This window comes from Fulvia fulva, chromosome 1, assembly GCF_020509005.1.
Source record: "Fulvia fulva chromosome 1, complete sequence".
NCBI lineage: Eukaryota > Fungi > Ascomycota > Dothideomycetes > Mycosphaerellales > Mycosphaerellaceae > Fulvia > Fulvia fulva.
The window spans coordinates 10385151-10398316 of record NC_063012.1 but is presented as its reverse complement, the minus strand read 5'-3'; the positions used below and the strand labels follow the sequence as shown (position 1 = coordinate 10398316).

At 55.4% G+C, this 13166-nt stretch overlaps 5 protein-coding genes across 5 annotated transcripts; 4 read left to right on the top strand and 1 right to left on the bottom strand.

Moving 5' to 3' along the window:
• Positions 1 to 198: 198 nt before the first annotated feature.
• CLAFUR5_02078 (putative pyruvate dehydrogenase protein X component, mitochondrial) lies at positions 199 to 1569 on the top strand (the record flags this gene model as incomplete). Its single annotated transcript, XM_047901226.1, has 2 exons — positions 199 to 277; positions 332 to 1569. 2 exons carry the CDS (start codon positions 199 to 201, stop codon positions 1567 to 1569), a joined length of 1317 nt encoding a protein of 438 aa, XP_047755486.1.
• Positions 1570 to 2398: 829 nt separating this feature from the next.
• Positions 2399 to 2910, top strand: CLAFUR5_02077 (uncharacterized protein; the record flags this gene model as incomplete). Its single annotated transcript, XM_047901225.1, has 2 exons — positions 2399 to 2608; positions 2662 to 2910. 2 exons carry the CDS (start codon positions 2399 to 2401, stop codon positions 2908 to 2910), a joined length of 459 nt encoding a protein of 152 aa, XP_047755480.1.
• A 2939-nt stretch (positions 2911 to 5849) lies between these two features.
• CLAFUR5_02076 (uncharacterized protein) lies at positions 5850 to 8498 on the top strand (the record flags this gene model as incomplete). Its single annotated transcript, XM_047901224.1, has 5 exons — positions 5850 to 5886; positions 6027 to 6147; positions 6207 to 6247; positions 6306 to 6738; positions 6788 to 8498. The coding sequence occupies 5 exons, from the start codon at positions 5850 to 5852 to the stop codon at positions 8496 to 8498; spliced, it is 2343 nt and encodes a 780-aa protein (XP_047757186.1).
• A 994-nt stretch (positions 8499 to 9492) lies between these two features.
• Positions 9493 to 10403, top strand: CLAFUR5_02075 (Sedoheptulose 1,7-bisphosphatase; the record flags this gene model as incomplete). Its single annotated transcript, XM_047901223.1, has 3 exons — positions 9493 to 9561; positions 9615 to 10024; positions 10085 to 10403. 3 exons carry the CDS (start codon positions 9493 to 9495, stop codon positions 10401 to 10403), a joined length of 798 nt encoding a protein of 265 aa, XP_047755478.1.
• A 108-nt stretch (positions 10404 to 10511) lies between these two features.
• On the bottom strand, positions 10512 to 12563 carry CLAFUR5_02074 (Inositol transporter 1; the record flags this gene model as incomplete). The annotated part of the gene is made up of 4 exons (XM_047901222.1): positions 10512 to 10715; positions 10837 to 11031; positions 11095 to 11401; positions 11476 to 12563. 4 exons carry the CDS (start codon positions 12561 to 12563, stop codon positions 10512 to 10514), a joined length of 1794 nt encoding a protein of 597 aa, XP_047755479.1.
• Positions 12564 to 13166: the final 603 nt, after the last annotated feature.

Below are 13166 nucleotides of genomic sequence, written 5' to 3'. Positions count from 1 at the left end.
TGAAGTTGATGCAGGTCGCGCCACGTGAAGACGCGAAGTGAAAGAGACGGAAAGCTTGGAGCTCGCAATCGGGCCGTGAGCTGTTCCAACTCCGCCCGATGGATCTCAACATTTGCGGACATCTTCGACTCCACCGACGACAGCCATTGCGGCCTCCCACAACCTCGCTCCACGTCCTGGTCAGAGAGAACAGCAGCAATGGCAGGAGTCGCCCAGTCAGCGCGGTTGTCTGCCCGCATCGCCAGCAGATATGCCACCCGAACAGTTGCACGCAGAGGTAAAGTGCTGAAGTCCGGTCGAGCATGTCTGCAGACACTGACAATGGCTTAAGGCTTTCACATATCAGCGCAAGACCGCGCTGCCCAGAACTACACGATGCCGGCATTGTCACCTACCATGACCGAAGGCAACATCGCAAGCTGGAAACTGAAAGAGGGCGATTCGTTCTCCGCCGGCGATGTCATTCTGGAGATCGAGACGGACAAGGCTACTATGGATGTGGAGGCGCAAGACGACGGCATTCTGATGAAGATTGTCAAGGAGGAGGGCTCCAAGGCTGTCCAGGTGGGAGAGCGGATAGGTGTCACGGCAGAGTCCGGCGACGATATAAGCAGTCTCGAGCTGCCAGCAGATGATTCGAGCCCGAGTCAAGGACAAAAGGATACTAAGGGAGCGCAAAAAGGTGCTGAGGAGGAGAATGTGAAGGAAGTGAAGCAGAAGGCGCCCGAGCAGCAGTCACAATCTTCGCAGACAAGCGAACAGTCCTCTCAAAGCCAGGGAAGTCAAAAGCAGGGCGGCAAAGCGCAGAAGCAGAAATACCCATTGTATCCATCTGTGGAGCACCTACTACACCAGAATGGACTCTCCTCCGCCGATGCAGAATCCATACCAGCCACCGGACCTGCAGGACGACTGCTCAAGGGAGACGTTCTAGCACATCTCGGCAAGATCAACAAAGAATATCCCGCGCAGTCTTCGGCGCGACTGGAGAAGCTTGGACATCTGGACCTGTCGAATATTCAGATATCGAAGAAGGCGGCCGCAAAACCTGAACAGGGCAAGGAAAAGCCGACTGAGCCTGAGCTTCCAAGAGAGACGGAAGTTGCTGTTCCAATCAGTCTAAGTGCTGTCATTGCCACACAAAAGCGAGTACAAGACTCGCTGGGCATATTCCTGCCGCTTTCGACATTCATCGCTCGCGCATCGGAACTTGCGAACGATGACCTTCCACGAAGCAAAAGCGGCCAGCCAACCGCAGATGACCTTTTCAACTCCGTGCTGGGGCTCGATGAGGTCATCAAGAGCAGCAGAGGCAATTTCTTCCCGAACATCACAGGCATTTCGCCAGCACCTCTGCCATTGAGGCAGGCCAAGAAGCCCGATCTCATCGACATACTTGCACCAAAGCAGCCCAAACCGAAGCGCGTGCTCCCTGTCGCTCCTGGCATCTCAGCGAAAGAGAACATTTTCTCCGTGGTAGCAAAAACTGGCGATGAGAGTCGGGCCACCGAATATCTCGAACGACTGAAGCTAGCATTGGAGCAGGAGCCAGGCCGACTGGTATTGTGAAAGTCATTTACGATTCTTCAGCATCTTTTAGCATAGTAGCGTGGAGTTCTGGACTGAGCGTTGTCGCGTACAGCTTGCGATCATGTATGATAGATCGTGCAAGCCATCTCCAGGCCGTCACGTATACGGCCATCCCAACGAACATCGGGCATGCCACAAACCCCCGTAGCGGTCTGGTTGGATGCACCATCACGGTCATGGTATCAGTGTGTCCAATGCTCAGCGCACCAGAGTCTGAGCCCGATCAGCGGCCACCTCTCTCATCCTTGGCCACTCGAGTACACCGCCAGCAAGACTGACTCGCTCACCAACCACGTTGCAGGCATGACGCAGCATCTTGCCAAAATCAGAAGTGAAGGACTTGAGTTAAGCCGTGAAACAACCCCGATGATACTTGCAACAGCACCTTTCGCGAACCGCAAGTAGTGACACTGACGTCGGCCATGAAAGGCGGCAGCGAAGCTAGAAATAGGAAAGCAGTACTTGTGACCTCAGAAGGTTTCAAACTTCGTCCGATTAGCAGGCGGCACAGTAGCACTCAATACGAGAATTGGCCCTTTTTCCAACACTTCGTGGCCGGGTTTCAGCGAGGAATGCTCCAGTGCTCACGGGACGAAGTCAATGGGAATGGGAGCCGGTGCCAGGCCAGAGAGATCGTCGAGCGCAGCTATAACAACAGTGCTTACCACCACATGTATGAAGAGATGACATAGTCCACGTTGCATATACGTCGACCTCACGCAGGCTCGACCGAAGCGACAAGCCTCTTGCCAGGACACCTTTGCTCTTACACCCTCAGTCATCTCTACACCACTAATACCCATACACCATGGCACTTCAAACATTACTATTCCTGGTCGCAACCCTGGCCCTCGTCTCTGGATCTCAAGACCTCACCAACCCAGCACCTACATGTACCTCAACCATCACCCACCGTCCAGCAGGCTGCTGTCCACCCCGCGCAGGCCATACCGCGCTCTCCTACACCGACTGCCACGGCTGCGACCTAGAGGTCATCACCCGCGGACCACAATGCCTCGTGGCCTGCCCGGCCAGGACCCCGATTAACTGGCGTGCAACGACCACTGTAAGTGCGCTCCTACGCCCGTTAAGCCGATGACGACGACGACGAAGCCATGCACTAGCGTTGTAACGGAGCTCACGAGGCCTTGCGGCGATTGTGGGATGGGGAGCGTCGATGTGACGACGGCGCTTAATTGTAAGGGGTGTGCTTTGAGCACGACTACCGTGGCAGCGGGTGGTGTGGGGATTTGTGCTTGTCCTACTGCGCCGGGGATGAGGGGTGTGTTTGTTTGTAAGGCGGAGGCGACTTTGTCTTAGTAGGAGGAGGCTATGCTTGGGTGGTTGTTTGAGGAAGCAGCGGAGTTAGACGTTTCCTGATGGAACAGCGATGCGGGATGAGCGTTGTTGATGGCCGTGACATGGAGACTAACAGTATTGGGGTGAATATAGCTGCATTTTGGACTTCAGCCTTCTGGGAGACCTTTCTATCCACCTCTCTTGCATTGACGCGTGAGCGGCTATGTCCACTGGTCCACTGGACTCTCATCGCGGTGAATACCACCGACCGACAACTACAGGGTTTGTTAGCTGATCATGACCATCAACAGTTTGCAGCTGGTAAAGTCGCTGCAACCACTCAGATCATGGTATACCACAAGTTGATTTGTCAATCACAATGTGATGTCAAGCCGCTGTAGCTTTGCGCGGCGCGTACCTGGTGCGTTGGCATCTCTTGCCAGCACATGCACTTGTAGGAGGTGCTATTGGCGGTCTTTCACTGCAGATTCGGTTATAGAGTCTTATCATGCAATAGGAGCGTTCAGTATTGCCCGTTTTGAGGTCGAGCCAAGTATGGCCATAAGACAAGCACAACCGAGGACGTCTGCCTGGCCTATTGTGAGGTTCGTAATCGCCGCCACACTCGTGCGATGCGGTGGGGCGTACCTTCCCTGAAATGTCCTTTTCAGCCTCGAGGATGATGAGCCCCCCAGGATCGGACGCCTGTAGTGTCAAGATAGTGCCAACGCTTCGACTAAAGTATGCAAGTGACAAACGGGCAACCAGATGTTTCGGAGACAAGCCCGCTCCTACAGCGTGCAAGACAATTGTTGTGGTTGGACGGGCGAGATAAACGAGGGACGAGGAGTTCGTCCATGTCAAATGCGAGGGACACGAGCTGAGGCTGCTGAGCATTCATTGTGTTTCAGGCCCAGCCTTGCACGGCAGCACGGCAACATCGCATTTGCATTGAGGGCGTTCAGCGTATCCTTGACCTGCCACCTGCTGGAAAAGCTCGAGCCATTGGCCGGCCTCGTGGCACCGACGTGGATGCGGGTTCTGGCTGCTGTATTGGCTGCCTGCTGCATGCGTGCAACCGCGCAAACTTGCTGTGCTATAGCACGGGTCTGAAGGCATCAGGCACACTCATTAGATGTCTGCCAGTGGCGAGGATGTATAACCGCGGGTGGTTGCGGCCATCTCATGAGTGGTCCCGAATGGGGATTCTGCAAAGCGGATTGGCAGGAACGCGGCGAGTGTTCGGTTGTAAACTCCTCAACAAAGCGCTGAGGTGTGCTCGTGGTTGGAAAGCGTTGATGAAGTGCAGCACGACCTGCAGCGAGCGTGCGGCGTACAGCGTCGGGTCGTCATGAACTGCGTCTCAGCACACAACGATTCGCTCCCTTGGCGGTGGTTGCTGCTGGTCCTTCCGGCGGCTGCCGTGAGGCGTGAATAATCCGGACATTTGAGGATTGCTCTCTGAGGCAGACGGCGTTGTGGCGAGCTTGAAATCTTTGTATCCAGACCTGCAACAGACACAGACTGGCTGTCACTCGGCTGCTTGCAGACCTTCGACGTTGATATGATGCAGAGGCGGGCGTGCATGGACAGATTGTCCAAGCTGACCTCAGAAGGAGATCCATGTATATAGTTCAAGTGGTGCGACAGGGATGATGTAAAAGTGCACGACATCTGCGGCAAGTCGTGGGACGGCAAGTCAAACACGCCGGTTCCGCGACCTTGATCTGGTGCACGCGAAGTCGGAAACAGCATTGAGTTTCGTTTTCTGGAGCGAGATAGAGGTACACTAGACGGGCCTTCAACCGCAGGATCTTGGTGACGGCGAGACTTGCTTACAGAACGGACATGATGAAGACACGCCCGCAGGACTCCGGCGCTAGAGCAATGCTCAATTTCCATTGCCAAAGCCACCAGGTGCACAGCTAGGGTTGCAGTTATGAAGAGCGATACTTCTTGGTCAGCATGGAACGCATGGGCTATGCGCGCAGGATGGGCAATGGGAGATTGCCAGAGCAGTGTCGCCATCAAATGGCACACTGTGTTGGGCATGACAGATGTCGGCAGGATAATGAATGTTCGTGGTGCGCGTGTGGCATATCAGACAGGAGCTGCAATAGCTCAGAGCGTATCGCGACACAGCTGTAGGGAGCAGAAGCGTGTTGTTGAGGTCGTCCAGAGGTCGCGTTTGCGTGCATGTGAGGTCCACTGTACCCATATTTATGCAATAGGAGCAAGACATGGGAAGTTCGAGGGATGGCGCTGCCAACCAGGTGCACGCATTGTTTCTAGATATCCAGCCTCCGCGAGGTCCGTCGTTCACACCACCGCTCGGGAATGACCGATCCGCGTGAACCGAGCACTCTCCCACTGAAAACACGCCATTGCCACGCTGTGTCGACGGATAACGTGACCGAGGGAGCAGTTGCACTCGAAACGCAGAGCAGCTGGGTGGTGGAGCTCTCCCTACCTCCTTCCTGCATGCGCTTGGCAGCATCGCATTGGCACAGAGGAAGCGCTCAGGCGCTCTTCCTGGAGTTCCTTCGCCGGCACTAGCGTTCGTTCACACTTGCGACTTTGAGGTTTATTCGGGGTTTTACCCGCAGTCATCAGCCACGCTTGCTCTCTTTGCCAGCTCCTCCACGACGCCCACCACACACCACCCATCACCAGCGTCTCGTGCATTTCGGTATTGTTCGCATGCCAGTACGCTCGTTACAACGCCGACGACGACGACCAGCACACGCTATACGCCAGCCAGCCCGCGCCCGGACGAGGTCTCAGACACGCTTTTTGCGACGCCGATCCACCCCAGCAGCGCTGTAAGCCTGTAACGCGGCCGGCAGCATCCTGCACGACTTTCACCTCGCCAGCGCAGCACCGCCTGCTTGCTGAAGGCCTCTACAGTACCATCGCGCGGCCAGGACTGTCTGGCGCGCTTTGCAGCACAGCAACCCATAATGCCTCCGTCGACACCGCGACTGCGGATTCTGTCAGGTGCGTACCGCAAACACCCTCGACCGCGCTTGTCACCAGATACGAGCGAGCGCCTCGCCGGGAAAGAGCGCTCGCCCGTCGACACACCAGCGCCATCACGAACGGCACTGCAACACATTGCTGACGATGAGAACATACAGTGGGCGGCAATGCAGTCTCCGCCTTCCTTTCATGGCGCCTCTCCGCGACCCAGGCGTGCGACGTGACGTTAGTATGGAAGAACGGTTTCGAGAACGTCCACCAGTACGGCATATCATTCAGGTACGACACCAATGCCTCGCCCACGCGACCATATCGACGCCATAGCTGACATACTGCAGGTCGGACAAATTTGGCAATGAACGGTTCAAGCCAAGAGCTGGTATGCGACCTATCCCTGATGATACATCCTACGTGATTACTGACTGGTATTGCTACAGTCGTCAGATCTCCCGAAGACGCTGCGGGTGCAAACCGAGCGTCCTTCGACTACGTCCTGCTCTGCGTCAAGGCCCTCCCCGACGTCTACGACCTCGCCTCCGTCATCGAATCCGTCGTCTCGCCGCAACACACTTGCATCCTGGTCAATACCACCCACACACTTGGCATCGAGTCGTATCTGGAACAGCGCTTCCCCACCAACGTCGTCCTATCGCTGGTCTCGGGCGTCGAAATCACGCAGCTCGGAGCTAGTGAGTTCGAGCACAAGGGTTCCACGGAGCTTTTTGTTGGTCCCGCAAACAAGAATCCATCTATACCCGCATCAATACAACAAGATATGGCAGAGGCGCTAGCCATGACATTGAAGTCTGGTCAGGTGGATTGCGAGGTTGCCAAAAACATCCGGCAACAACAGTACGAGCGCATGATTGGGTCAGTCAAACCACGCCTCCATTGTTGAAGTTAGACTAACAATCTCCAGACCCATTGCCTTTTACCCTGCCAGCGTTCTTTACGAAACACCTGCTCATGCCGAGCTTCTTGGAAAAGTCGGCGTCCGCTCGCTTATCACTGGAATAATTGACGAACTTATGAGCCTTGCAAAGGCCCAGAGCTGCGACTTTCCCCCCGGCTTCCGAGAACAGACAATGGAGAAGATGATTGTCCCAGCAGAGACCAACAGCATAATGTACCAGGATTTCTTGGCCAGGAGACCCATGGAAGTGGAGACCTACCTGGGTTCGCCTGTGAAAATAGCACAGGACACCGGGCTCCAGATTCCCCGGATCGAAACCCTGTATTCTCTCCTCCACAATGTCAACATTGTTAATCAGACCAAGCCGCAACAGCAGGCGCCTTCTTCACCGCCCGGACAGGCCACGCCGCGAATGTCCTCAGCTCCAATGGCGAATGGAGCTATGTATGCCAACGGTCGTGGCCCGCCGCCCGCGAATGGGCCTCCAATGCGCAACGGCATGAGACCTCCTGGCGCTCGTACATCCTCTGCCTCTGGAGGGCCTCCGCCACCAGGCATGATGCGTCGTGGTCCACCTTCGATGAGCGGCTATCCACCTCCTGTGAGGATGAATGGGATGAACGGTTACGGTCCTCGTGGTCACCCACAACAAATGTCGCGACGGGGCTCCTTCGAAGGCAATGATTTGGAAGAGTTCAGCCATGTGATGCTTTACGACAACATGACAGAAGCTGGCGAGGATGGGTACGATGGCATGCAAGCTTCTTCATCTGGTAATCTTGCTTTGAGAGAGCGAGAACTCGCCTTGAGACGGAAAGAGCTGGAGTTGCGGGAGCGCGAGTTTCACATGCGTCGTGGGGGACCCAGGATGCCCCCTCCAAGAGAGACCTTTGATGAAGACGACGAAGATGGCGAGGACTTCTTTGACCCAATGGCTGGCAACGGGGCAAGCCCTGCCGTGGACGCCGACAACATTGATATGATGAGCGTCACCTCCCGAAGGACCAGGAAAGCGCCGAGCGCGAGTCAACTGCGCACTAATCCGGAGATGATGACCAATGGACCTATCCGTCACAGCCGCAATCCTATGAGACGACCGCCGAAACAGAGTCGCACCAGCGCAGCTCTGATGAACGACATGCCTGGCCTCCGTGAGCAGCTAATGAACAACCCACTGATGGGGTACTCGTCAGATCGTTTTGGCACCGTTGATCGTATGAATATGGGCCAGGAGTCACGGGCTAACTCGCTCACCGCCGAACGTCTCAATGAGCTGCAGCATGGTGGTCCACCGCCTGGTACTTATCCACCTCACAACGGCTTTCCAATGAACAGGCGCGGGAGCCAGTCTCCAGGCAACCCACTCAGTCCCGGCCAACGCCCACCACAACGTCCCTCGCCACCGAACGGTTATGGGCCGCCACCACCACATCGCAACGGACGCCCTAGCCCGCCCGATATGCGGCAACCAGTGCCACGGCATCCGCCAGGTCACGGTAATGCGGGGGCTCCGCATCAAATAGAGCAACAAACTGGGGTGAGCAACCTCTACCCACCCAAAAGCGGTCCTCCAAACCAAGTACGCAGTCTGACAGGTTCTGCGAGCGCCAGCGCGGGGAGTGGTGATAGCAATCGCTCTGCGCCCATCGACTCTGAGCCGTCCGCGCATAGCTCTAGCAGCAGTTTAGGACCGCGACACGCTATTGGCGTCAGATAACATGAGCTGACGACGGACCAAAACAGATTGCTTGAGCGAATATGAATACTGGAGCGGACCTGGTCGATCTTGGTCATCATCTCTCGAGATGCACATTTTGGTGCCCATCTGGTGATGCCACAGGAGCAGCATGCTCTACCCGACACTTGCGCGGTGCCTCGACACTTCCGCCTCTACGACCAATACAGTCATTGATGACGGACGTAATATAGACGGCGGACCTCTCCTTGCTACAGCACTTCCCTTTTTCTGCATACGGCCTTCATCGTACATAGACGGCATCGGAACTGGATCACGGTTCAAGGAGCGAAGAAAGCTTCTATCAATAATATCAGCATCCATGGCGTCGGGAGCGTGATTTGGGTTTCACAGCAAGCCACCATTTCCTGTCGGGTTTCACCTCGTGGCGCTGACGCTGCGTAATGATTCTTCTTGCATTTGGTTCAGCGAAAGCATTGGATGGAAGACTGAAAGCAAGCAGTGCGTGTGTATCTGGTAGACGGACACAACCGCGGAAGCATCGATGCAATGTATTGGTATTGTCTATGGGAAGCAAGTCGCAACAACCGGGCTGCTTCCAAGGAACAGACATGGCATGCAAGTGATATTGCGGGCAAGCATGTGCTATGGACACAGATATCGCAATATACAGATCCAAATTTCCACTACCTTTGCTCGACTGTACAATGTTGCGTGCAGGGATGTATCACCACACGTGACCAGACGTTTTGTCTTCCAGCTTTGTGTCTTGTCGCTCCTTGATCAGCATCTGACGCATCACACACCGAAGCTTACACACCACTCCATCAAGATGCTCAATCATGGCTCAGTAACAAGCCTGTGTGCTCGCTGTCGCCTTGCAATGACGGCCGGGCTAGTCGGCCCAGGGTAGCAAAACTGCACCAGAGTGTGACGTCGATGCGAGTGGAGGTCAAGTATCGAAGCTACATACCCATTTCCTATCGACTCTTTCACCTGCTAGCCCATCATTCACATGTGTATCGCAGTTTCAGCTCTTGGTCCCATCACGATGACAACACCACGAGTCTTCATAATCCGCCACGTAAGTCCCGCACCCCCAACCCGAACCACACCACATCCTCAACCCATCCACAGGGCGAGACAGAATGGTCCCTCAACGGCCGCCACACCGGCACCTCCGACATCCCCCTCACAGCCAACGGCGAGAAACGAATCCGAGCAACCGGCAAAGCACTAGTCGGTGACGACCGCTTAATCGTCCCCAAGAACTTGGCACACATCTACGTCTCCCCTCGCAAGCGTGCACAGCGGACTCTTGAGCTGCTGGGTTTGGGGTGTCCGGATCCCATACCGTGGCAACAGCACGGGAAGGTGGAGGATGTGGATACAAGAGCGACGAAGGCGAAGGTGGAGGTTACGGAGGGGATTAGGGAGTGGGATTATGGCGAGTATGAGGGGGTTACGAGTAAGGAGATTCAGGCGCGGAGAAGGGAGAGGGGGAAGGGGGAGTGGGATATTTGGAGGGATGGATGTCCTGGGGGAGAGTAAGTGGCCGCGATGATGGGGCATGTTGAGGTGGAGGCATGGGCTGATTGAGGGTACAGGTCACCACAGCAGATTACGGAGCGTCTTGATGCGTTGATTGCGGATATCCGGGAAAGATTCCATGCCCATGCGATCGGGCAGCCGAAGGGATCTGTCAAGGAGCCCTTCGATGTGCTTATCGTTGCGCATGGACATATTCTCCGGGCTTTTGCGGGCCGGTGGGGTGGGAAGAATATTGCGGATAACCCAAATTTGATACTGGAAGCTGGCGGTGTTGGTACACTCAGCCACGAGCATCACAGCCTGGACGAGCCTGCGATTCTGCTGGGAGGTGCTTTCATGTCGGATATTGTTGAGAATGCTGAGGCGCCGAAGTAGAGTCGAGGTTGTGAGACTGTTGCACATATTCACATCTATACATCACGATGGAGCGAACGGGCCGACGAAGCGCACGTCGGCCTTGGATCTCCACTACAGTGGGCTGTCTCAAACCACTAGCATCTCACCCTTCGAGACTGGATTGTCCACAACGCTCTGGCTTCGCGGTGCCGTGAGACGGTCAATGAAGACCTTCCTGAACCTGAAGCACATCAAGTCCTGAGTCGTCCTCCAAGCACTTGCAGCATTCTCCCTCACCAGCTGTCTGGTTGGCTTCTGGAAGATCAAGTCGATCTCCTCTAGCGTGCAGTCCTGCGCCGTGTTAGTGAATATCCAGTACAATCGGAGGCCATGGAGTTGAGTTCCAGCACGTCACCACGAGACACGTCCAGCATGTCTCATGCTGCGATAAGTACACACTAGAAAAACTTACCTTGGTCTCAGGCATGAAGAACACTTGATAGAACCAACCCAGAACTGCAATACCTCCATAGAAGCCAAGAGCCAGGCCAGTCTTGGTCATGGCGTTTTGCATGGCCGTGAAGTTGTAGGTGACGATGAAGGATGAGAGGAAGAGTAGAGCGGCGGACGTAGTCATGCCATATGAGCGCAGGTAGGTTGGGTAGACCTGCGGAACAGAAGCGTGTTAGCTACCAACAAACAGGAACGTTAGATTGTTGCAGAGACTTGCCTCGGAGGGGATCACCCATGTCAGACATGCGTAGGAGCCGAAGAAGATCTCGTAGATGATCAGGCCAGAGAGGTAGACTCCTTCACGGCCGCCCATGGTAGGGACGTGGTAACTGGCCCCGACTAATACAAGTCCGACGAAGAAGCAAGGAAGCATGGCAATGGCCCAGAAGCGACGACCGCACCGCTCCATCAGGAAGATGGCTGGGATGGTTCCGATGAGAAGCGAGCCGCCTCCGACTAGACTCATGTAGTTCGATTCGTACTTGTCGAAGCCCATCTGCGACATGAGCACACTCATGTAGTACCTAGAAGCAAAGAGCACATGATCAGTAGATGTCTAAAACATGCCAAGGTGCCTGGAACCCTTCAAGTGACTTACATAATAGCGTTGATTCCAGTGAATTGTCCCAGGAAGATCATCATGTTGGCGTAGATAATAGCACGACGAGCGCGAGGCTTGGTGAAGAAGTCCATCCATGGGAAACGCTTGGAGCCCAGTCCTTCAGCAATTTCTTGATCTTCCATTTCCTGGCCGACCTTCATGACGAAGAACTCCTCTCGTGCTTCACTGGTGCGAGTGCCGCGGATACGCTTCCAGACTGCGAACGCGTCGAGCGTCTGGCCCTTGTGCATGAGGAAGCGAGGCGACTCAGGTAGGAAGAGCATACCGATAAGCATGATAGTGGAGAAGACGAGAGAACTGCCGAGGATGTAGCGCCAGTTGCCAGGAACGCTGATGAACATGGCAGCGACTGCGTAGCCAAGCACCTCGCCAAGTGCGATGTTGAACTGGTATAGTGAGACCATGTTTCCTCGCAGGCGGCGCTCGACAGTCTCAGCGACGTAGACGGGGACTGTGCCACCCTCCAGACCGACACCAGCTCCAAGAACGACGCGGGCAGCAACGATCATGCCATAGTTCATGGCTGCAGCTTCGAGCGCACCTCCAACGGTGTAGAGAATGCAGGAGAGGATGATGGCACCCTTGCGGCCGAACCATTCGTTTGCTGGCGAGAGGATGAGCGCGCCAGCGACTGCGCCGAGAGGCATGCCGGAGTTGACGAGACTGTTCTGTTGTGAAGTGAGACCTAAGTCGTCCGGCAGGAACAAGTTGGCACCAGAGATGAGCGATTGATCAAGGCCAGAGAGGAGACCTCCCATCGATGCGAAGATGACGAGCAGCCAGGTGAAGTGCTTTGGGTTGGCAAACTCGACGTCGAAGAAGCCTTTCTTGTCGCCTCGGGCTTGCAGCTCTGCCTCCAGTTCTTCGATCACTGCGTCGGCTTCCCAGCCGCAATTGTGTGCAATTTCGATGGCTTCGCTTTGGGACTTGACTTTGGGGATGCTGCCGGAGCGGATGGCTTCTTGGTACTTTTCTGCCGACATTCTGCGGGCCTCTTCGAATGTTGCGTCTTCAACGTTGGTGGCTTGCGTCGCCTCAACGGCTTTGCTGTCCTTCTCATCCATGGTGGAAGGGCAGTGTTGGTGTCGAGGTGAAGTAAGAGAGGAGAAACGACTGCGACGCGTGACCAGAGCCTTCACTTCTGGCTCACTGCTGACAAGAAGCGAGTATCACAATCGTGTACTTGCCTTGCACTTGGGGCACGCCCTCCACATTTTATACTCTGTGCCCATGGAGCCTCCGCAAACGTTGTCGCGCGACAATCCCCACCAGACGCAACTCCACGCTTCTACCGGCACTCCATGGCACGGGCTCTGCAAACTCTTGAAGCATGTCGTCGTCTTCGGCCAATAAGGTTGTGGCTGCGGATACTGCTCAAGCTGCAAAGGACCGAATGCTTGTGGAGCTTTTCCGCTTTTGCGCGCCATGCGGCTTCCTTGCGTATTCTAGCGCCTTTCGTTCTTGATCACTGCTCGATGCCAGCAAAAAGGTGCTTCGAACGAGCTGCGACGCGTGGCCAAGGACCTGTGAAGGCTTTGGATCCTTTTGGGCGTTTTCTGGACGTCTGAAGGACGTACAGGAGCCCGCGCTGGCCGTCAGTCACCACACGCCGTGCAATCGCAATGAGATGGATCGCCCTCTCTGCATTGCCGCTCCGATCTTCCCCC